The sequence below is a fragment of the Eschrichtius robustus genome, chromosome 12, assembly GCF_028021215.1.
Source record: "Eschrichtius robustus isolate mEscRob2 chromosome 12, mEscRob2.pri, whole genome shotgun sequence".
Taxonomy (NCBI): domain Eukaryota; kingdom Metazoa; phylum Chordata; class Mammalia; order Artiodactyla; family Eschrichtiidae; genus Eschrichtius; species Eschrichtius robustus.
The window spans coordinates 94,340,531-94,366,454 of record NC_090835.1 but is presented as its reverse complement, the minus strand read 5'-3'; the positions used below and the strand labels follow the sequence as shown (position 1 = coordinate 94,366,454).

Genomic DNA, 25,924 nt, shown 5'->3' with positions numbered 1-25,924 from the left:
AAAGCAATTAAATAGACATAAAATATACTTGAGTCATTCCATGTCTGTGAATATACACAGTCATTCCATGTCTGTGATTACTAGTGAGGCTGCCTGTGTTCCCATTTGTTCTTGCCCTCTCAAGGCATGGATTAGAACTGTTTTTCTGATATTACTGGTTGTGCACTGGTTCATCTTGTCCCTGAGTGGCCAGATGAATGGCCAGAGAGTGGGTCAAAGATGTAATAAGGGAGTAGAACCACAACACTGGCCAGTATGGAGGTTTGCATAAGCCCTTGCCTCACTTACCACCAATGTCCATAGCCCTTGGTACTCTACCAGCCAGCTGGTCTACCTTCCATTCCAAACTGTATTAGGGTAGAACTTCAGCAAGTGGCTAATGGCTGATGATGGTCAGCACTTTATTAGGTTCAGTCAGTACCATTTGAGTCACTAATAGCTTTTGTCAAGAACATGAACCAGCAGTGAAATAAATCATTGCATTGGGTACAAATGCCAAGGTCAACAAAATATTAATTTTTGGATTGTGTTGAGCTGGCTGCCTGACATGTCAGTCTTAGTTGATATTGGGAGGGCTTTCCTAACAAGGCAGAGATGGGACCTTTGGATTACTGTTTCTTTCTGCTCTGCTAGAGTATCTCTGCTCTGCTTCCTGAGAATCTCTCTCCATTATACAGGCAGCACTTCAGCCCTACCTTCCCCACCACCTACCCTTCCTGAAAACGCTTCCCTTTGTTAACTCCCTGTCACTGTGAAGCATTCATACCTTTTATGAATACTTTGCAGGGATGACTCAGTGTCTTGCATGGGCATGTAAACATTTTGAGAACATTCATGTGTCTCCTCTTCTGTTTTGTCCCTTGTTCTTGAGTAACTCTTAGACTTTCATATCATGGCCTGGAATTAAGACCCCTCACCACAGATCAACTGGATTTTTACATAAATTAATATTTCTATTACATAAGTAACATCCAGCTGTTTCATTGTATTAACTTTCTTTTTCTCTTAGTCCCTTTAATTGTGCTTTACCAATTTATCTAAATCTTAAAGTTTTTACAGATGGTGTAAAAATTCCTAAATAATTAGACAAGTATCCTAGTAAAACATTATCCTCTCCAATCACGTTATCTTTGTGCAGTGGAATAACAGCTATGATTTTGGGTAGTGAAACGGATATAAACTACATTAGTTAAAAATACTTTGAATGTTGGCTCTCTCACCCACTGCGTTTTTGGAGCAGATTGTTTTTTCAGGCCGCCAGCAGAATATGAAAATTCCTTATACATCCTGAGCTTTCCAGCACCGTTTCTGAAGTATTCCTTTCTTTGGCAATTCTAATGAAAACACAAGAGGGAAAAAGTGTCCTGTTCTTTCCTATCAGAAGGTGGTTGCTTCTCATATAATGAATACTTTGTAGGGTAAGAGACACTCAGAGACTAGGCAGAACTGCTGATTCCCCTTTCCTGGTAATTTAGTGTAAGATCAGATGTTTTCGAGTGGCTTTCCTTCCGTGCATGCCCCAGCCAATCTGTCCTCTTATGTGGTTACTTATAGTTAAGCAAGTGAGACTTCTATAATCTGGGTGAAGCCTGCCATCACCACTCCACCCTCAACCCTGCCACCAACTTTAGAACATTTGAACTTGAAGTCAGCTTGTCACGTTTTTCTTCTTTCCAACATGGCTCTTACATTCTCTACCGAAATTCTTTTCTCATTGGGTTCTTGACATCCAAAAAGAGGCTCAGTCACACTTGTAATAACTGTAAAAGTAATTATAATTGTTACCATTTTAAATCAAGCAGGAGGATGGAATATTCAAGTCACTTTCTTATTTTAGGTAAAATGTGAAGTATGAGGCAAAACAAGTTGAGCAAGCCAGTAAGAATGAGTTACTGGCTTTCTGGAAGGAAGACTTTTCTGGAAACCTGGAGGGGAGTGTGTGTATTGTCAGTGTACCTACGAGGATGTTGGTTCCGTGAGCAGGTCAGGAGGAACTGCGAGTGTGTGGTTGGTCTTCTGGCCACCCCTCTATGCTTCATGCCATTTAGTTTAGTAGTTTGGGCGGGGGGATAGTTCTGCCAGTGGTGGTTTCATGTTGTAGAGAGGAGTGAATTTTTTTTTTTTAATTAATTTATTATTTGTTTATTTATGGCTGTGTTGGGTCTCTGTTGCTGCACGCGAGCTTTCTCTAGTTGCGGCGAGCGGGGGCTGGTCTTCGTTGTGGTGTGCGGGCTTCTCATTGCGGTGGCTTCTCTTGTTGCAGAGCACGGGCTCTAGGTGCGCGGGCTTCAGTAGTTGTGGCTTGTGGGCTCTAGAGTGCGGGCTCAGTAGTTGTAGCTCATGGGCTTAGTTGCCCCGTGGCATGTGGGATCTTCCTGGACCAGGGCTTGAACCCATGTCCCCTGCATTGGCAGGCAGATTCTTAAGCACTGCGCCACCAGGGAAGCCCGAGACCAGTGAATCTTAATAAGACATAAATGAAGAAACACTAGGACACCTTGGAGCCATTCACAGACATCTCAAGTGTGGGGGAGATTCATTTAGAGGACTTCGGGATTCCCCTGACTATTGCTTGAAGAGCTCAATTTCTAATGAATCAATGGTGAACAGATTTCTTGTTTGATACTCTTTTTCTATGAAGTGCTTCTGTGTGTCATTTATTTCTAAAACATTCATTACTGATTTTGCCCAGAGTGAAAACCAAAGGGCTGGTTTTCGAACTGTGCGTGGTGAAGCCTTCAGCTTCCATGATGGTGCCTGGGAGGCTGCTGAAGGAAAGGTCAAGGGTACCTGGACAGGGTCTCCCAGTGTTGTTTCAACTGGCACTAGTCTACCTTATCTCTTTTATCCAGTGGCAGGGTGCTTAAGATTTTGTTTTTATAAAATTCCACTGCTTTAAAAATATTCAAAAGCCATCACTTTGGGGAACTTGGGTTCTGGTAGACAGAAACATAAATCACTTCTTTTTGAAGAATTATTTTGGATTGTTCACCTCTCAAAGAGATGAAATATGTGACTTCTTTCCTCTGTCTCAGTCACAAGTTCTGCCTTGATTGGAATGCTTGGAATTTTTTTTTAAACAAAATTGGTCTCTGCTTCGTAAAAAGTTTTTATGTTATAAGAATATATTTATATATATAATATATATAGTTTACATTTATATGTATAAATTTTAAGCCACTTTATTGAGGTACGATTGACAGACCAAGAAGTGTACATATTTAATGTATAGAATTTGACGAGTTGAGAAGTAAGTATACACCTGTGGAATAGCATGGTGCCTGTGGTTAACAATACTGTATTGTATACTTAAAAATTTGCCAAGGGTAGATCTTTTTCTTTTTTTTTAAATTTATTTATTTTAGTTATTTTTGGCTGTGTTGGGTCTTCGTTGTGCGCAGGCTTTCACTAGTTGGCGTCAAGTGGGGGCTGCTCTTCGTCCCGGTGTGCAGGCTTCTCACTAAGGTGGCTTCTCTTGTTGCGGGGCATGGGCTCTAGGCCTGCGGGCTTCAGTAGTTGCGGCTCGTGGGCTCTAGAGCGCAGGCTCAGTAGTTGTGGCGCACGGGGCCTTAGTTGCTCCGAGGCATGTGGGATCTTCCTGGACCAGGGTTCGAACCCGTGTCCCCTGCATTGGCAGGCGAATTCTTAACTGCTGCACCACTGGGGAAGTCCCGCCAAGGGTAGATCTTATGTTAAGTGCTCTTAATCACGCACACACAAAACAATGATAAATAAAGGGGGCAGGAGGAAACTTTTGGAGGTGATAGATATTTTTATATTTTTACAACTTTGATTTCATAGCCTATAGGCATGTAACTCACAAACTGAGTAAAACCTTATGTATATGGCAAGGGACAAGATTACGTTTCAGATGGCCTTGATTCACACAACTTCTCGCCCTGCCTTCAAAAGAAGACTATTTCAAAGAGATAACCTTTTAAGAAGTATCCCATTATGTCTTTGTTTTTCAAGTACATCGGCCTGTTAAATGTCCCCTTCTAAAAAATAGATTGAGACTGTGAGAAAAAAATGACTTTCTTGAAGAACACCTTGCTCTCTTGCCTAGGCTGGGACAACAGGATTTATCTATTCTCGACAGCTTCCTCCAAATGGGCTGTTAGTGTAATTGACATTTGTGGTGTGGGATGTTTCTGGCCTGTGTCATTTCCCATCTTCCCTACACAGGAAGCATTTACTGGCTACATTTCTTCTTCTTGTGTGACTCGGGATTTCTCTTTTTGAGGGGGAAAATAACTCAGAATATGCTGTATGAGCAGTGTTGGGAAAATAGAGATGAAAAGACAGGTGAAAAGACGTTTTCGATAAGGTGATGTGTGTTATCAACGGGGGAGTCTTGGAGAAGAAAACAGGCGATAGTTGTGTTAAGTATAAACTGGGAACAGGGGAGAAGTAAAATCATTCACTTTTACCCCTAATTGACCCTAAAGGGATTTTTTTTCTTTAAACTTTAAAATCCTGGATTTGATGTGCAGGTTGATTTGAATTTAATTTGCTCTTGGATGATAGATCGTCAATAGTTAATTGAATAAGAACACTGTGTCTTGAACCATATGGTCTTTTCCCGAGAAATATCTATCATATTGGAAGCCAGTCATTGGTTAGCTTCCTATTTAATTTATTTTTGATCAAGTCTTTTACTACTACTTAAGGAGTAGGTGATAAACCGTAAACACTTCAGGTCACTGGAGTTAGAAACTGTTGACTCTTTCTGATGTGACACTAAGAAAGTTAGTGCAGTTAGATCTCATAGATTTTTTTCTTTCTAATCTAATCTGTTTTTTTCTCCCGTGTTTTAGTACTTTTGTACTAATATATGGAGACTTAAGTCGCTGTGGGGCTGTATAACCAATTCTGAATATGTAAAATAATTTCTTTTGCCCAAAAATTGGGAGGAAGAGAGTCTGGTTCTTTTGGGGGGAGAGGATACAATTATTTCTATGGCCAAATTTATTAGAATTGGCCATAGTCTGTTAAAATAGTAGAACTTAAGGATTTTGCTTTTATTTAATCAGAACATGAAATTTCTTGATGTGATATAAACTATGGATATGTAGGGAAATTATTTTCACAATTATCTTACCTCTTTTAAAGATATTCTGAATAAAAACAATCTAGTGGAAGGGCTTCGGTTATAATTTTTATTTTTCGGTGTAGAAATATCCTTTCCTATAGTCATGCTATGTGTAGAGACAAATTTTATTCTTCAGTGATCTTATGATAACTGTAGTCATGGAATTCACCTCTCTCTCTTTCTCTCTTTCCCTCCCTCTTCCTATATCTCTCTCTCCCTGCTACATCCCTCCACATAGTATCCATTTGTGAGGCAGTTCTTGTGTAATGGACCAGGCACTGGACTTGGCCTCAGAAGATGGAGGTTTGAGTTTAGCTGTGCCGTGTATAAGCTCTGAGAACTTTGGCAGATTACTTAACTTCTCAGGACCTCAATTCATCTATAAAATGAAGGAAATAATCATTGTGGTTGCAAAACATTAAATGAAATAATGCATGTGAAGGAACACAATTAAAACTGACACCTTATTGAAATGTTTTTTAAATTAATTTATTTATTTTTAATTGTGTTGGGTCTTCGTTGCTGTGTGCAGGCTTTCTCTAGTTGTGGCGAGCGGGGGCTACTCTTCATTGCGGTGTGCGGGCTTCTCGTTGAGGTGGCTTCTCTTGTTGTGGAGCACAGACACTAGGCGTGCGGTCTTCAGTAGCTGTGGCGTGTGGGCTCAGTAGCTGTGGCACACGGGTCAGTAGTTGTGGCTTGTGGGCTCCAGAGCACAGACTCAGTAGTAGTGGTGCACGGGCTTAGTTGCTCTGCGGCACGTGGGATCTTCCCAGACCAGGGCTCGAACCCGTGTCCCCTGCATTGGCAGGTGGATTCTTAATCACTGAGCCATGAGAGAAGCCCTGAAATTTTTTTTATTGGAGTAAAATATACATAACAAAATTTATCATTTCAACCATTTTAACTGTAATTCAGTGGTATTAAGTACATTCACAATGTTGTCCAACCATCACACTATCCATTTCTAGAACTTTTTCATCGTGCCAGAAACTCTGTACTCATTAAGTGATAACTCTCCATTTGCCCTTCCTCCAGCTCTTGGTAATCACCTTTCTACTTTCTGTCTTTGTGAATTTGACTGTTCTACGTACCTCATATAAATGGAATCATACAATATTTGCCCTTTTGTGTCTGGCTTATTTCACTTAGCATAATGTCTTCAAGGTTCATCCGTGTTGTAGCATGTGTCAGAATTTCATTCCTTCTTAAAGCTGAATAGTATTTCCATTGTACATTTATATCACATTTTGTTTATCCATTCATCCGGTGATGGACATTTGGATCGTTCCCACCTTTTGACTGTTTTGAATGATGCTACTATGAACATTGGTGTGCAAGTATCTGTTTGAGTCCCTGCTTTGAATTCTTTTGGGTGTACACCCAGAAGTGACATTTCTGGGTCATATGGTAATTCTATGTTTAACTTTTTGAGTGACATTCTCTTTTTAAGTATTTTTTGAATCTGTTGAATTGGTCATAGCAATGCGACTCCTAAATGGTGTGTTTGTTCATAGTAGTCTTTTAATTTCCATAGTTGACTTGATATGAGTCAGGACAATGAGGTCACCTTACATTTCAGGACTCTAGGAATAGGTTGCCAAGGTGATAAGCTCTCTAATCCATGGTTCCAGAAATGCATTTGCTGTACACTTAGATCATTGAGGGTGAGGATTTGCCCTGCTGGTGCCCAGATGTGTTGGTTAAACAATAGCTGTATCAATGGATATAATATTTTCTGCTTTGGGCCTTTCTGTAGGGATTGAGGAGACTGAAGAACACTGAAGACAGGCTGATGGGCTCAGTTGGTAGGCTCCACTATCTCACCATGACCGCTGCCGAAAATCCCACACCTGGAGACCTAGCTCTGGCCCCCCTCGTCACTTGCAAACTCTGCCTGTGTGAACAGTCTCTGGACAAGATGACCACGCTCCAGGAATGCCGGTGCATCTTTTGCACAGCTGTAAGTTTACCCTGATGATTTCATCATGAGAAAATACAAAGGGAAGAATTGTAAAAATACAGGATATACTTCTGTGACTTACCGAGAAGCCAAAGTTTGCTACAATATGATTCTGCTTGGGAGAGCGATTCCACATTTGGATATGATTCCAAATACTATCTTGAATAGTAAACCCGATATTTACTGGGGTTTAGGCAAAGTGTAATACGTATATGAAGTTTAATTATTGGTTGAATAAGCAGCATCTTTCTGTTCTTAAAGCTCTAGCTAAGGAACAAAATAGACATTTTAAACATGCCTTGGTTAACTACCATCTGTAAGAAGCTCATCAAGTGTTTTGAATGATGGAGAAATCAGGTAGCAATTTGTTGAATTTTCCTTCGTGTACTTGCTCATCTCCTACAAAGCACATGGTATACAACTGTTTTACTTTGTCGAATTTCCTTTTTAAATTTTTTTTCCTATTTTCACAATATGCCGAATGCTGCTTATTCCTCATAACAAATATAACCCTATAGATCTTCAGGGGTGGGCTTGTCTCTTTTAGTTTGGCACTTGGTATCAAGGCCCATGACCTTGATTGCATGTATCCCTGAAGGTTGGTTGGTTAAAGAATAAAGATAGGAAATGGACTCATGGGTTCACGGGGACTCCTAGAAGCGTGAACCAGGTGGTCTTGTTCAAATTTTCATTTATTAAAGCATTTTTTGAGCTCCTACTCTGTGCTAGGCACTTGATGTTGGGAATATAAAGATAAGTAAAATACTCCCCACAGAAAAGATGGACACGTTGCAGGAACTATACAAGAGTTTGGTGAAATCAGGGATGGCTAGACGTAACATACCACAGGAGTGCCTCACCCACTTTAGGAGTGGGAGGGGCATTCCTGGTGGCAGTGCTCTCTGACCTGAGGCCTTAAACAAGAGATTGTAAACTGATGCCTGTGGGCCACATCGGGCCTCAACACATTTTTGTTTGCATCCCCAATTGAGAAATTTCAAATAACAAATTGGTAAATTTTTCATGAAAAAATGAAAAAGTAGTAAGATATAGCTACTCTGGGCCTGTATTCATAGGCCCAGAAATAAATGATCTTTCCTCTATTTATGGTACCTACCTCTCTCCTGTGTGTTTGAATTAGCTACACTTTTAAACTAAGGATGGATTAAGAGTCAGCTAGGAAGAGTGCTGGGCATTTCAGCGTGGTAGAGGGGAGGGCCTTATGCCTAAATTACAGTAGTCACTGTTTATCTTTGCTTTGGTAGGCCTTGTATGGGCAGACTGTTAATATTTATTATACAATAAGTATAATAATCACCAGCCAAATGTGGGTTTAATACCCCTGACTTGTGAAGGAAATTGACCAGTTTAGATACAGTGATCAGTGCTTAAATCAACGGGAGTAAGGAGAAAGAAATCATTTAGGAAATACTGGAATAATTTATAAAAAGACATTTTACTAAGCATACTTTTTTAAAAAAAACAGTTAAGGTGAAATAAATTTTACTCCATCTCTTTTTTTCTAAGTTAATTTAACTAACATGACACATTTTCTAGCTAGTTTATATCAATTTTCTTAAATTCTTTTGGATTGAGGATTAGGGTAGAGAGAAGGGTGGGAATAATTTTTAGGTAAAAAGGAAAGTGACTAAAATCCTTTCCTTATGTTTTCAACTGTAGGATCCAAAGATGGCAAAGAATAGTATCATTTATCCATTTATTCAACAGATATCTAGTGAGCAGCATTTGTTTGTCCCAGGAATTGTTCTAGGCACTGCGATTTATCAGTTAAAGAAACAAAACCCAGCATAGATCCTTGCTCTTAGGAACTTATATGCTATCAAAGGAGTTACATAATAAATAATTAGCATACTAAATAGGTAAGTTACATACTAGTGGGTAATAGGGGCTTAGAAAAAAAGCAGAGCAGGAGGTTAGGAGTGTGGGGACCAGGATGTTACACTGATAGTTGGGTGGACAGAAGGAGGCTTCAGTAAGTGATGTTTATGCTGGTTCTTCCTCATCTTGTCAGCGTGTGTTACTTGGCAGGAAGTAAGGAAATGGCCTTGTCATCACAGGGCAGCTTCAGTTTCCTTTGGTCTTACTTTGTTTCTGAGTGCTGTGCTTCAAAACTGTTTTCTTTGACTTTCTCACATCGCTTTCGGACCTTTGCTAATCCTTGAAACAAATGAGTCAGAAGCAACATTTGGTTAAAGCCAGAGTGGAAATTTTTGTCTGAGGGTTAATGATGTTTCAAAGCAGGATATGGAATTCACTTTTTGCAATGAGATCTCAAAGAGCAGAATTCAAATTTGTGCGTCAACGTTGGATAAAGAATACACAAACAAGCAAAGGCTGTGTTTCATAGTCACAGATTGCTGCCACTGCCATATTACTGTTTCCATAGATCTTAGTTTCCTGTTAAAGACAGCACAACTGCTTCTTAGTTCTCCTTCAACAGTGTGGGGGCAGGAGTTAATACAATTAGATTCTTCTTCTTTTTTTTTTTTAATTTCCTCTTTTTTTTTTTAACATCTTTATTGGGGTATAATTGCTTTACAATGGTGTGTTAGTTTCTGCTTTATAACAAAGTAACTCAGTTATACATATACATATGTTCCCATATCTCTTCCCTCTTGCATCTCCCTCCCTCCCACCCTCCCTATCTCACCCCTCTAGGTGGTCACAAAGCACAGAGCTGATCTCCCTGTGCTATGCGGTTGCTTCCCACTAGCTATCTATTTTACATTTGGTAGTGTATATATGTCCATGCCACTCTCTCACTTTGTCACAGCTTACCCTTCCCCCTCCCCATATCCTCAAGTCCATTCTCTAGTAGGTCTGCAATTAGATTATTCTGCCATTTAGATTCATACTTCCTCATTGTTGGGGAGTACTCAAAAGCAGAAAGACAAATGGCTTGGTATTTTTGGTATCCCTCCAACTTGGGAACTTTTCATTGCTGTAAACATTAACCTTCCCTGGCTTCCCAATACCTCATTTTCTATGATCTGCCAAAATAGTAAGCTGTATGTGTTTGATTACATTAGTGTCTATAAATTTGCAGTTGATACCAGACTCACCTGAAATACTATTCTAACATTTCTGTTAGAGCTCTTATTTCTTCTTTTTAAAAACCAGTTTAAAAATGTATCTGAGGGTTACTGATGTTAAAAACCAGTTAAAAATACCAGTTAAAAATGTGTCTGATCCCCCCAGATTTTAATTTGCGTTCGAATTAAAGATACTAAATGTGTTTTGTGTTTTCAAGGCTGAAAAGAAACCTGTGACATTTTTTAATAGGCTATATACTACTAATTCCCAATTTTAAGTATGATTGGATGACATCTTCCAATTATTGGCTGGGAGACCCTTCTTGTGCATGCCATATATTTAAAATGGTTTTGCTAAGATAGTTCCCTCTTCCCCCTCCCATGAGGAGAATGTCCAAATGTAATGGTTCTCCTGCTAGAGATGGTGCTATACTTGTATATTTTCATCAGTTCAATAAAGCTCTTTATACATTCTGTCCTTGTCCTGTTTTCCCTAAGAAACAGTGTGATCAGTGTGCTTGGAGAGTACAGGATGGACAGTGTCTGACTGGACCACTGGCTGTTGGCCAGCTCAGACCTGGCGCTTAAGCAGGTGTTCCCTAACCCAGGGGTGTTCCATGACCCTCCAGCTCTGTTTCCAAGTCAAATTAGCTTGGAAACGTGTATGTTTTCTAGTCCTCTCTTGGAGGCATGTAAAGCATAATTGCATTTTAGAGACTCTGTGAAATCTTGTGGTTAGAAAGAAAGCAAAGGGACCCTGTTGACCTTCTCCTGATGAAGCATTTCCGTTTGACCAATGCCACCTTTTTTCTTGAGTGGAATACCTATTAATTTCCCCACAACCAGTGCATGGAAGAATGCCGCTTTGACTTACCCCATGGATGTAATTCTTGATTTAAATGACATCCAGAGAAAGGAAGGGGACAGATGTTGCTTCAAATAATCCATCGATGTATCTAGTTTCTTGTTAAAAGAAGCTTTACCGGGCTTCCCTGGTAGCGCAGTGGTTGAGAATCTGCCTGCCAATGCAGGGGACACGGGTTCGAGCCCTGGTTTGGCAAGATCCCACATGCCGCGGAGCAACTGGGCCCGTGAGCCACAATTACTGAGCCTGCGCGTCTGGAGCCTGTGCTCCACAACAAGAGAGGCCGCGATAGTGAGAGGCCCGCGCACCGCGATGAAGAGTGGCCCCTGCTTGCCACAACTAGAGAAAGCCCTCGCACAGAAACGAAGACCCAACACAGCCATAAATAATAATAAAAAAAAAAAAAAGAAGAAGAAGCTTTACCATGTTCTATTTGAGAAGATGGTTTCTGTTAGACTGTTTGCTCAGATTTAACATAGAGAAGAAAGTATAGTATGAAGCAAAGGAAGCTAAATATACGGACAAAAATGGGTGGAGCTCTCACTAGCATGACTTAAGTCATGAATCATTAGGTGCATCACGGAGCCAAAGAAGTTGATATTGTGGGGTTACAGAGAGAGGTGTTGTAAAATTACTTGTTGTACTTGAAAGTTAAATATCTCAGGGACATTAGTCTACTAATTAATAATATGGAAAAAGTCTCTCTCTCTCTCCCCACCCTCCCCCATGGATTTAAATAATGCAAATATGAAAATTCAAATTCCCCCTTTCTAGCTTTTGCAACACACTCTTTAAGATAATACCACACAATTATAATTCAAGGGAAAGAAAAAAAATTCACAAAAATCCATTATCAAAGGAGGGAAAATTTGTGGGTTTCTCCCTTGTGAGCGATATTTGCCTCTCTGATTTATTTTGGAAGCTATTTCTGTCAGCCACGAATTAAAGAATAATGAAAACACAGTTGTTGCTTGTTTTCATAACCTAGATAATTTCACCTAAAAAGAGTTAGTATGTTGGCATGGCCTATTTACCATTCAGATTAAAGACAGGATGTGCTGAGCAAAAAGAAAATAAAGTCCAGCCATATTCTTGCCTTTTTTCCATTACGTTTTGTTGGCTCTAAGTAGTTAGAACTCCTTTTACTATTCATTTCTCTGAGCCAAATGGATTTTCCAGTGTTTGAAAAAGTGAGAGGAAATATAAAGCTTTTTAGACCAAGCCCTTCTTTTCCTTGGGGCCTGTTGGGTGACCTTTAAGCAAGGCCCACATATAGCCTGGGAGACATTTACAGTGTGGGAAGATTTTCAGTGTGTGTGCGTGCATACGTCGTGTATGTTTCTGAGTACATCCAAACATACATGTGCACCCACACGGATTGGTAACTTTCAGATGAAGCAAAGAACCTGCAGTGGTTCTTTCCTGGATTCTAACCGATATCTACATAAGGAGGAAGGAATGTCATTTTTCTATTCCCACCTCCATTCTTCCCTTCCAGTGTCGCACTCATAGTGGTTAAAAGTGCAGATGCAGAGCTAGGAAGACCCAGGCTCGTTTTCAGGCTTTGCTGTTTACTGGTGTATAACTTTAGGCAAGTTCTTTGGCTTCTGTGAAACTTAGTTTCTCACCTGTAGGATGAAGGGGGGGTAGTGGATAGTAGTATCTATCTTAGAGTGTTGTAGGAAGCATCAAATGAGAATCCCCGTACAGCAACTAGCACAGTCCCAAACCCCTAGTAAGTTAACATTATTATTCCCTCTTTCCTAAGTTCTGTCAGTATGCTGGGCTGTTCTGTTTTTCAAAAATGTTTTAGAGGAAGGAAGTCCTGTAAAGACTTGACTTGCTTCCTCATTAGCCTTTTATAAAAATGTGGTTATACAATCCAAAAATGGAAAGAAGACCTACATAGACATTTCTCCAAAGAAGATATACAGATTGCCAACAAACACATGAAAGGATGCTCAACATCACTAATCATTAGAGAAATGCACATCAAAACTACAGTGAGGTAACACCTTACACCTGTCAGAATGGCCATCATCAAAAAATCTACAAACAATACATGCTGGAGAGGGTGTGGAGAAAAGGGAACCCTCTTGCACTGCTGGTGGGAATGTAAATTGATACAGCCACTATGGAGAACAGTATAGAGGTTCCTTAAAAAATTAAAAATAGAACTACCTTACGACCCAGCAATCCCACTACTGGGCATATACCCTGAGAAAACCATAATTCAAAAAGAGTCATGGACCACAATGTTCATTGCAGCTCTATTTACAATAGCCAGGACATGGAAGCAACCTAAGTGTCCATCGACAGATGAATGATAAAGAAGATGTGGCACATATATACAGTGGAATATTAGTCAGCCATAAAAAGAAATGAAACTGAGTTATTTGTAGTGAGGTGGAAAGACCTAGAGACTGTCATACAGAGCGAAGTAAGTCAGAAAGAGAAAAACAAATACCATATGCTAACACATATTTATGGAATCTAAAAAAAAAATAAAATGGTTCTGAAGAACCTAGGGGCAGGACAGGAATAAATATGCAGACGTAGAGAATGGAATTGACATGGGGAGGGGGAACGGTAAGCTGGGACAAAGTGAGAGAGTGGCATAGACATATATACACTACCAAATGTAAAATAGATAGCTAGTGGGAAGCAGCCGCATAGCACAGGGAGATCAGCTTGGTGCTTTGTGACCACCTAGAGGGGTGGGATAGGGAGGGTGGGACGGAGACACAAGAGGGAGGAGATATGGGGATATATGTATACATATCGCTGATTCACTTTGTAATACAGCAGAAACTAACACAACATTGTAAAGCAATTATACTCCAATAAAGATGTTAAAAAAAAAAAAAGGTGGTTATATGGGTGATTTCAACTCACTAGTATTCTGAGACACCCACAGATTAGCAGTTAGGGTTGAGAAAGAGAAATTTCTCTGTTGGATTTGTCCAAAGAGTGGCTAATGGCTGCGTGTTTCAACCGAAGACCTAGCAGTAGGACTTACAGGAAAAACCAAAAACCAACACAACTTGGAAAGTCAATAGATGAGCACATTTCTGGTGGATGTAAAAGATTCAGATGGAAGTGTCTCAAGCTAACGTTTAAGAGCTGCTGACCCCCAATAAGAATATAGTAATATAATTACTTACTGGCTTGATATGTTTAATCTAGTATCATTTTAAGTACCTTTTACTGAGAACTCTGTGGAACTGCAGGAAATAATGAGGCATCTTACTCCAGCAATGTTATGGGAAAATTTTCCATCCCCTCTCCTGGTCATGTGACCTGCCAGCCTTTCCTGAAGTTTTAAAATCTCCAGCTCCCTGGATTCCCATGTCTTCTAGTAGTACTAAATAGACAGAAGTAAATTCTGCCAGTTCAGAGCCCTCTCTTGGTCTGTTGGTTTCTGGTACTAAAATATACTGTCTTGCAAGGTTGGTTTTATGCTTTCCCTTAACTTTATCTCGGATGATCAATGGTGAGTTGGTAAATTTATCTTTGTCTTTGTTTATTTGTAAATGACCTCAATATTCTTGCTGCTTACGCTTGATTGGAGTTTTAATGATAAAACTATGATGACTTGTATATTTGGCAGTCAAGCCACTGGTTTAAAAACACAAATTTTGATACTCTCTTTTTCCACTGACAACTGAGTGGCTGCAGGTCAGATAGCATCTGAGAAATAAGAGCAAACTGTAGTAGCGTGAGAAATGGATTAGAGATGACTTAAGGAGGAGCTGGCTTCCTGGACCTATGATCTCATCCATTGCCTAATGCTTACCACTTACTTATTCAAGGAAAGTGGTAAAATGTGGTCAAAGGAAAGAGCAGCAGAGAGAACCATGCTCTTAAGGCCCTAATGATGGTGTCATGACATCATAGTCCTAGAATTGGAAGGGACCTTAGACCTAATGCCCCTGCCTTCCTAGTGAAAGAAGTTCCTTTCCTGGATGCCAGAATGGCTTGACATTTAAGAGAATAGATTTCAAATCTGGTTGTCTGGGCTTCATTTATTCAGCAAAGATTTATTGTGCCATGCACAGTTCTGATGGTGAAGATACAGTCATAAATAATCAGATCAAGGTCTGGTTTTCAAATAGGTCACAGGTTAGTGCAAGACACAGACACTAACAAGTAAATACAGAAGTCAGATGATGATATGAGCTCTGAAGAAAAACAAAGCAGGCGGAAGGGGATAGGGAAAGCTAAAGGAGAGGGGGTTTCTATTTTGCTTTAGATGGTCAGGGAAGTCTCACTGACAAGGTGTTATAGTTAGCCCTCTGTATCTGCGGATGCAGAACTGAGGAATGTGGAAGGCCGACTGTACTATGCTGTATTATATAAGGGACTCGAGCATCAGTGGATTTTGTTATCTGGTGGGGGTGCTGGAACCAACCAACCCGCCCACCCCATGGATACAGAGGGTTGACTGTATTTAAGCAGAGACCTGAAGAACATGGGGGACAAACTGTATAGATGCCTGGGAGAAGAGAGTTTTAGGTAGAGGGAAGCAAAGGTCCTAAGCTGGAAGTGTGCTTGATATGTTCAGATACAGCAAGGAGGCCAGTGTGCGTGTGCATGCATGTGTATGTGCGTGTGCGTGTGTGTGTGTGTGTGTGTGTGTGTGTGTGTGTGTGTATGTAGGGAGATCAGACATGAGGTCAGAGAGATAGTGGTGTTTGTGGGTAGGACCTTGCAGGCTATGGTAAGAATTTCGACATTAGGTTGATGTGAGAACAGAAACCTTTGGAGGGTTTTAACCCACAGTGTAACATGATGTAATTTTTTTTTCCCCTTTTTATTTTATTTTTTATGGTTTTTTTTTGGATCTAATGTTGTTTTAAATGGATCACTGTATTAATAAGTGTTCTCCAGAGAAACAGAACCAATAAAAATATGTATGTATGTGTGTATACACATGCTCTTACGTATATGTATATATATGCATATGTATGTATGTGTATATATGTAAGAGCATATATATACATACATATATATACACACATACATATCTTTTATCGGTTCTGTTTATTATTAGGATTCTGTTTTCTCTTAGATTTATTATAAGGAATTGGCTCATGCAGTTATGGAGGTGAAGTCTCATGACCCACTGTCTGTAAGCTAGAGACTCATCAGAACCAGTGGTGTGGTTCCACTCTGAGTCTGAAGGCCTGAGAATGAGGAGAGCCAGTGATGTAAGTTCCAGTCTGAGGGCAGGAGAAGACCAATGTTCCAGCTCATACAGTCAACCAGAGAGAGTGAACTCTCCCTTCCTCCACCTTTTTGTTCTATTCAGGCCCTCAACTGATTAGATGAGGCCCATCTACATGGTGGGTTGCGGGGCAGGTGGATCTGCTCTACTCAGTCTATCAACTTGGATGCTAATCTCATCTGGAAACACCCTCACAGACACACCTAGAAATAATGTTTAACCAAATACCCAGGTATCCCATGGCCTAGTCAAGTTAACACATAAAATTAACCATCACAATCACCCTGCCAGCTGTGTAGAGGATGTACTACAGGGGCAGGGGTGAAAGCATGGAGACTAGTTAGAAGGTAAATATGATAATCCAGGCCAGAAATGATAGTGGCTTGGACCAGCAGGTGGTAGCCATTTATGTCTTTGGATAGTCTGAGTCTTCATTTTCTTTTATATAATTTAGGGATAATAATAAATCATTCTTTAAGGTTAGAGAGAAGATCTAGATAAAGCATGTAGTACAGTGCCTGGAATACAGCTAGCATGTGTAGCTCTACTGGTTTTGGTGTGATCATCTAGATTTTGCTTGAAAACATCCAGGATTGGGACATAACATAACACTAGCTATTCAGTTATTGGAAATTCTAATTCTAAATTATCTTTTTCTTCTGCATTGATTTGAAACCTGTTTCTATATAAATTCTGCTTATTAGTATGAGTTCTATTCTCTAGAATAAAATTGGTTGAAATCAAATTTTTATTCTACTCACTAGCCCTATATTATTTGAATGAAGGTTATCTTTCTGTTAGAGGGCAAGGACAAGGTTACTCATTAAAAATTCACCCACAGGGCTCTGTCCAATGTGGGAATGTTAATAAATTTGTTCCCCCTTCCCCTGGTTCAGTTGACACAATTCTTTTGGAACAAGCTTCATTTGCACAACATTCTTGACTTTGATCATTGGTTGAACAAGTACTTCAGGCTTTTCTACTTTCTTTTAGAAAAGCATATGGTATCAGGGTAGCAGGGTGGTTCTAGAAAATGGACCAAGATTTAATTTCTTTTTCACAGAGAAGGTTATAAACAGATAGTATGTTGGTAATCTGCACTTATATGTCTGTTTTTTTAAAGCATACCTTGCCAGTGCTTAATTCTTTGAACCACATAGCAGAATGTGATAGGCTGGCCAAACATGCAAATCATGACCAGAGAGTGGGCAAAAGTGGGTGTCCAATGAGAGAACTTTCCCTTCCATCCACTGAGTCACCAAAGTTTATTCTTTTGAAGTATCACCTTTATTCCAATTTCCTCTAAGTCTATCCCCATCTAAGTCCTGATTCTACTCTTCCATTTGGTACTACTGTGTACCAGCCACTGTGCTAATTGTCTGCATAAGGTATAATCAGTCCAGCTCTCACGTGGGAAGCAGATCCACTGATAGAGGAAGTACAGTGTACTGTGGATTCATATGGGAACCCACTTAAACTAGACTTGAGGAGGTCAGGGAAGGTCTCCTGAGGGGATAAGGCCAAAAGATGAATAGGAGATTGATTGATGGACGTGCTACAGGGAGGAGGGGCAGCCATGTGTGAGGCACGGAACCAAGGAGGAGAGGTCTACTGAGGAACTCCACTGAAAGACATCCCTGGAACATGTTGTTGGAAGTATGGGTGTTCTTGGGCAGGAGGCTGGAAAGGCAAGCAGGGTCTTGTATGCCATGTTAAAGAGCATTATGGAGGCACTGGAAGGCTTTGTTTGGGTGTGGGGTGGGGAGGATGGCTTTGGCATAGGGTTGAGAATGGTCTGAAAGTGCACAAAACTGGAGTAGGATGAAGGAGGGGGGGTGGGTAGAGCTCAGAGAACACCCTGGTCAACATATGCTATATTTATCATGGTAGACTGTACTTTTGAGGTATGGAGTATTTAAATTATTTTCATGTCCCCAATTTCTCCTCCTTCCTATCCATTTGGATACTACTGTCAGATTTCTTTAAATGTTGCTGTCATAATGCCACTGCCATTATTAGGGATTCACGTGATCCTATTTGAATCATATTCCTTAGTGCTAACATTCAAGTTCCTCTAGGAACCGTTGCACAGTGTTTACCCAAATCACCTTCTGCTACTTCTTGTGTGTGAGGTATCTCATACCTCCAGGTCTTTACTTCTTCCTAGAATCGTCCTCTTTTCTTTCTTTTTTATTCCCCCTGCTCAATTTCTAATGATGTCTCATTGCTTGGTCAGGGCATACCTCTGCTCATTATTCAACAAATACTTATTTTGACAAGCAGAACACTAGATTGGGGAGGATTTGTTGATGAAAAGCTCAAACATGGTTCTTACCCTGGTAACATTTGAGTTATGTTACCTGAGTGTAAAATGAACATCTTTTCTCTGAAAGCATTTAGCATTTAAAATCTGATTTAAAAGATTTCATACAAATATCTGTATTGTCTTGTACTCTAGCTGTTTGGCATAGATCCATTTTATTTTTCCACCTAGACTTGAAGTTCACTGAGGGCAGAAAGCCAGGAAGGTAATTAGGTATCATTAATGATCATTGTTGTTGTCATAATAATAGCGGCAAGCACTTACCCAACTTAGTGCAAGGCATCATTCTAAGTACTTTAACTTATTTCATCCATATCATGACCCAAATCAGTCATTAAAAAATATCTCTATTTTTGAAGATCATGAAGTAGATATACAGTAGTTGCCTGTTTACTAGTATAACAGTTTTTTGGATTTGTGTGCTCATGTTTTGAGGCCCAATCAGCCATCCCAAGCAAATCATTCACCTAATTGCCAGTTTCCAAAAGTACTGGGACAGGCAGGGGCAACTATGCCAGGACCAGATGGCTACTCCAGTTAACTTCAAGTACTTCTTCAAAGTTTGCAGTAATTTCAGTGTGACATGTGGAAGATTTTTGTTCCTCTTTTATCTCTTTGTAGAAATAGGAAGCCAACAGGCAAATGAAGGCCCCCAACAGAAGAGTGAGAAGAAAAAGCTACTTGGCTGAATTCTCTCTTCCCTTCAGTTGTCAACTCAGAATTGCTTTCAGTCTTAGACCTCAGCTAAATGCAAAGGTTTTGGTGACCAGTTTCACATATGCTGATGGCGGTAGAGAATTTAATTAGAAATATAGTGAAATCTCAGTTACTTATTGTCTTCTATTCCATTTTTCCTTGTTCTCTTCTTTTTAAATTAAAAATTAATTTTTAATCTTAAATGTGACATGTGCTGGTTTTAAAACAAAGTTAAAAACCTTTCAAAGTATTGATTATATGAACAGTTCACCTGTACCCCCTTCTAGACTCTTTTTCTGTGTTAATATATAGAAACACATGGATGGATACATATTCATACACATCACGTAATAGAGAAATGGGATCTGTAACTTGAGTTTTACAAATTGAACCTAGTGTTTTGTGGACATGTTTCTATATAATAATATACAGACCTACCTTCCTTTTTAAGTGCTGCATAATGTTCTATGGTATGGCCGTATCAAAATTTATTGAACTAGGTCCCTCCTAATGATGGGCCAGTTTTTGCTATTATAAATAAACATTTTTGTACTTACATAAATATGAAAATATATCTGAGATAAATTTCTAGAAGTGGAATTGCCTAATTAAAAGGTGTGTACATTTTAAATCATCACGTGTTGCCACGTTGCCTTTCCAAACTGTTGTGTCAGTTTACATTCCCACCAATGGTGTAGGAAAAAACCCCTTCTTTTTTTTTTTTTTTTAATAAATTTATTTATTTATTTTGGCTGTGTTGGGTCTTCGTTTCTGTGCGAGGGCTTTCTCTAGTTGTGGCGAGCGGGGGCCACTCTTCATCGCGGTGCGTGGGCCTCTCACTATCACGGCCTCTCTTGTTGCGGAGCACAGGCTCCAGACGTGCAGGCTCAGTAGTTGTGGCTCACGGGCCCAGTTGCTCTGCGGCATGTGGGATCTTCCCAGACCAGGGCTCGAACCCGTGTCCCCTGCATTGGCAGGCAGATTCTCAACCACTGCGCCACCAGGGAAGCCCCAAAAAACCCCTTCTTTGACACTCTGGGTATTCTCCACATTTTCACCTAGTCTAATCTGATATGTGAAAAGAACATACTATCTCATTGTTTAATCCATGCTTCCTCTTTTAAAGGAGGAAGTTAATTGCAGCAAAACAAACATTTCATGAATCTATCTTTAAAAAATATGTGGCTCGTCCAGTGCCAGTATAGTTTCAGCTGATTTTATACCTTGGTATTCACAGTGCTGTCAAATTAGAAAAATGGGCCCTGTCTGGAAAAGTATACACATAGGAGACATGAATGAATGAAAAAATAACGCTCATAGCGGTGGGCCTAAGGTGGTGGGAGATGCGTTATCACACACACACAAAAACTCTGTGTTCAGCGACAAGATGTTACTAAGTAGGAAAAGAAACTTAAAAATTTAGACAAGTGGCAGCCGAAAAGGTTGTGAGTTAACTAGAAAATTCAATTAACTCTAAAACACCATTTTCTGAACATTTAAGTTAATCAAAGTTTGGTTAGGATATGGATTTCAGATATGCATGGAACCTCTTGGAATCAGGCTGGACACAGTCAGTGCCCCGTTTCTATGGAAGTAAATAGCTCTGTGTTAACCGAATGCCTCAGTGGTTTTGAATCATTTCCCACCCCCAGTAAGGGGGTCCTTTTGGTTTGCCTCTTCTGGAAAGTGGTTGTGAGTTATTAGCCAAGTGAATGTAGGGTTTTAATTCAATCTTTTTGACCCTCTCTTTATTTACCTTAAAAAAAGGAAATCAAGGAAGGACAAGCAAGAGCATTTGAGTACCTACTATGTAATATTTATATTGTAAGAGAATTATTTTTTCCCCCATTTACTCTTACCCTGCAGTTTTACAGATCAAGAAACCAGTGCAGAGTTAAGTTGCTTGCCCAAGATCCATACTCTTAATTCCTGAATCATAGGGTAGTTTGGATGAAATAAGAACAATCTCTGTGAAAATACATAATGTACTGCCTAGCACGTCGTAGTATGTGCTCCCTAAATTTCATTTGTTAGCATGAACAATGGATGAGGCCCATATTAGGTTTTTGTAATCCTAAAAGTTTCTAAAGCTGGACAATGGCCTTTCTAATGCAAAATTGACAACTGGTTTTTATGTACATAAAAGGTGAGTCAGTACAAAGAAGACGTAAGTAGCAAATGATTTTAAAAAATCCAAGGAATTCCGGAGATCAGAGAGTATATGTATAATCTGAATACACTGGTGGCCATAGCCCCAGGTTGAAGGGATTGAGGGGTGTGCTATGAACTTTCAACTGTGTGACCTCAGTCAAGTTATTTGAGGAAAACAAGGGCTGAGAGATTAAGAGGTCTGTTTTACACACCTGGAAGCTTCCAGTACACTTAGTGTATATTTAGATGTTGAAACTGAAGTCAGGGTTCAAACCCAGCCTTCCTAATTCAAAAGTGAGTGTTCTTTCACCCCCTCATGCATCATGCTTGTGGAGTTACTGGCGTTCCCTAGAGGACGTCAGTCTTCTAATTGTTTCCAAGTGCTTCCTGTGTGCTGAGGGTAATTAATGAATGAGGGACTCGAAAGCAAAGAGATCTTTACTGCAACTGGAAAAAACTATTTTATAGCTGTAAAAATTTCCTGGGTATGGTCTGAAATGCAGGTCATTTTAATATGGAATGGTGTCTAGTTTTTGAATAATTCTGTGGTTTACGGGGTCAGTAACCTTCAGAAGGAACAAAAGTAGTGTTTTCAAGTTATAAAGATTCCAGTATTTTCTCCTGCTTTCGTTCTAATGACACAGAAATCATGGTGAGGTAGGGGGGAAGTAAGCAAAGGCTGTGTCTCCATTAGACCTTGGTTTAAATCTCAATTCCTATATTTACCAGTCATGGGAACTTAGGGTAAGTTACCAAACTGCTTTGTGTGAGGTGGGAATAATTCCGTCTCAGAGTTGCTATGACGGTTAAACGAGATAATTTTAAGACGCGTACCATAGCTATCATAGGAGCTCGACAAATGTTCTTATTCCCATCACCTCCTCCTTTCTCCTGCCTCTCATGTAATGAGTATTTTAGTTCTAGGCCAGTGGTCCTCAAACCAGCAGCATCAGGAGCAGCTGTGAACCTGTTAGAATTATAACTTCTTGAGCCCCACCCTAGACTTACTGAATTAGAAACTCTGGGGATGGGGTCCTGTGATCTGTGTTTCAGTTCCTCCTCCAGGGGTTTCCGATGCACTGGTCCAGAGTATTTGCAGAGGACTCTATGAGTGAAGTACATATGAGTTGCTCACTATCATGTGCTTTGAAGAACCTAGGGGCAGGACAGGAATAAAGACGCAGACATAGAGAATGGACTTGAGGACACGGGGAGGGGGAAGGGTAAGCTGGGACGAAGTGAGAGAGTGGCATGGACATATATACACTACCAAATGTAAAATAGGTAGCTAGTGGGAAGCAGCCGCATAGCACAGGGAGATCAGCTCAGTGCTTTGTGTCCACCTAGAGGGGTGGGATAGGGAGGGTGGGAGGGAGATGCAAGAGGGAGGAGATATGGGGATATATGTATATGTATAGCTGATTCACTTTGTTATAAAGCAGAAACTAACACACGATTGTAAAGCAGTTATACTCCAGTAAAGATGTTAAAAAAAAAATCCTTTAAAAAAAAACAAAAAAAAAAAGAAATTTTTTTTAAAAACAAATTTATTTATTTATTTATTTATTTTTGGCTGTGTTGGGTCTTTAGTTGTGGCACACGGGCTTAGTTGCTCCGTGGCATGTGGGATCTTCCTGGTCCAGGGCTTGAACTCTTGTCCCCTGCATTGGCAGGTGGATTCTTAAATACTGCACCACCAGGGAAGCCCAAGACAAAAGAATTTTAACAATGAATATCTATATTCCCACCACCTCATAGATTCTAACATTAACTTTTTACTGTTCTTGCTTCGTCACACATCTGTTGTCCATCCCTTTAATTTATCCTTCTGTGCTTTGTATTGTGTAGTTTTGTTTTGTTTTGTTTTGTTTTGCTTTTTGGCCACACTGTGCAGCATGAGGGATCTTAGTTCCCTGACCAGGGATCGAACCCGTGCCCCCCGCAGTGGAAGCACAGAGTCGTAACCACTGGACCGCCAGGGAATGTCCTATATGGTATAGTTTTAATACTCACTGTGAATTCTCTTGTAGAATGTAAGTACTGCATTCTCCAGTTGTTTGCTTAGATTGGTTGAATGGTTGTATTTTATGCAGATAACTTGCTTAGTCTTACGTCATGGCTAAAGGAGTTTCTTGACCCTTTATTATTTTGGGATTTGTTCCTTTCTGTGTTGCTGAGACCTTGTGTGCATTCTGAGAGAGTCAGAAGGGCTGCTTGAGAGTTCAAATAGGGACTCTTTAGGGACACAGGAGGAGGAGGAGGAAAGTGATAAATGAGTTCAGTGGAATCTACTGATGTTTAATCTGGGATGTGCTTATTCTCACTGCCTGTCCTGGGCCTGTTGGCTGGGACACTGGGGCCAGCTGAGGGCTGGCAGTTCTGAGGTCTAATGTTTCTTTGGAGGAAATGGAAGGATGTAAACTTGGCAAGCCTTCTTGTTGTTTTTTTTTTTTTTCTCCTGGAACCATTGGTTGCTTTTCTGGGTGTACTGTGTCGTTAAGATAGCACGGAGGGATCTGGCACAGAGGGATCCCTTTGGAACTAGTATCAGAATTGGGGCCTGCCTCTGTTAAGAAAGGCAGCACAGGTGAGACAAAAGGGAAAACCTCAGAATGGTCAACTGAAGAGTTATTGAATTACTCATGTTGGAAGCAGGTCTTTGCTCTCCTAGTGCCTGCTCCCTGCTCTGATTGAAATGTTCTTCCAGGTTAGCAGATTTAATTGGCTTCGTTGTGAGGACTGACAGGACTGCAGCATTTCCAGTGGGTTTATCTTCAGAGCTATTACTTTCTCCAAGTTTCTTAACTTAAATGTTTCATGATCACTTGAGATCAGGATAGAAGCTTTTGATCATTCTTGCTTGGTGGGAACTGGAGGTACTTTTAACTGGGGCCCAGATTTAATCTACCATATTGAATGACTGTTCTCAAATTTACGGGGTGGATCTGAGTACCCTTTTCCAGAAAAAGTAACAGCACTATTTTAGGGTAAAGTGTTTCAAGATACTTTAAATTTTTATATATATTTAAAATTTGCATACATAATTTCCCCTTTAGACTTCCTTTACTATTTCTTCTGGAACTAGTTGATGCACGTATTCCCTACGAAGATGAATTTTCCAAAATGATATAAAGGCAGTGATGATGGACATATTTTCCTTCATTAGACCTGAGGGCATGGATGGTATTGAACCTAGTGGTTCTGACTTGGTTGCACGTTGGAATCACTTTGAGAGCTTAAAAATACTGATGCCAGTTCAGCAAGGTTTCAGAATACAAAATACAAAAACCAATTGTATTTCTATGCACTAGCAAAGAATAATATGATAATGGCATTAAGACAACAATTCTATTTATAATAATATCAAAAGGAATAAAATACTTGGGAATAAATTTTAAAAAAGAAGTACAAAGCTTATACTCTGAAAACTACAAAACATTGTTGAAAGAAATTCAAGAAGACTAAATACCCCATTTCATGGATTAGAAGACTTACTATTATTAAAAATGACAGTATTCCCCAAAACGGATCTACAGATTCAACACAATTCCTATCAAAATCCCAACCATCTTCTTTGCAGACATTGACGAGCTGATCTTAAATTCATATGGAAATTTGATGGACCTAGAATAGCCAAAACAATTTTGAAAAAGAAGCACAAAGTTGGAGAACTCACTTCCTACTTTCAAACTTACTACAGTGCTATAGTAATCAAAACTGTGTGATACCATCAAAAGGATAGACAGATAGATGAATAGAATAGAATTGAGAGTTCAGAAGTAAATTCTCATGTTGTCACTTGATTTTCATCAAGGGTGCCAAGGCAATTCAAAGGGGACAGAATAGTTTTTCAACAAATGGTGCTTAGACAACTGGATATCCATTTGCAAAAGAATGAAGTTGGACTGCTTCCTCACACCATCGACAAACGTTAACTCAAAAATGGATTATAGACCTAACTATAAGAGCTAAAGCCAAAAAAATCTTAGAAGAAAATATAGGAAATAGAAAAAATTTAATGACCTTGGGTTAGGCAAAGCATGAACAAAAGGAAAAAAATTAGACCCTATCAAAACTAAATACCTTTATACTTCAGTGGATGCCATCAAGAAAGTAAAAAGATAACCTACAGAATGGGAGAAAGTATTTGCAAATCATGTCTGATAAGGGGCATATGTAGAATAAAATAAAGAATTCTTAAAACTCAATAATAAAAACACAATTAAAAATGGGCAAAGGATCTGAATAGACATTTCGCCAAAGAAGGTATACAGATTATCAATAAGCACATGAAAAAGTGCTCAAAATCATTCATTAGCCATCAGAGAAATGCAAATCAAAACTACAGTGAGATACCACTTTACACACATTAGGATAGCTAGAATAAAAAAGACAGTAACAAGTTCTGGTGAGGATTTGAAGAAAATTGGAACCCTCATTCTGCTGGTGGGAATGTAAAATGACACAGTTGCTTTGGAAGATAGCCTAGCAGTTCTTCAAAAGACAAACACAGAGTTATCGTATACCACATCCACTCCTAAGTATATACCTAAAAGA

The 25,924-nt window shown here is 39.7% G+C and overlaps 1 protein-coding gene across 1 annotated transcript in view; it reads left to right on the top strand.

Moving 5' to 3' along the window:
• RNF144B (ring finger protein 144B) overlaps positions 1-25,924 on the top strand; it is an 81,002-nt gene that overhangs the window by 5,196 nt on the left and 49,882 nt on the right. Inside the window, exon 2 of the mRNA XM_068558363.1 lies at positions 6,849-7,052. Within this exon, the coding sequence (XP_068414464.1) occupies positions 6,885-7,052 (168 nt within the window). The 5' untranslated portion in view covers positions 6,849-6,884. The remainder of the gene's footprint in view (positions 1-6,848; positions 7,053-25,924) is intronic.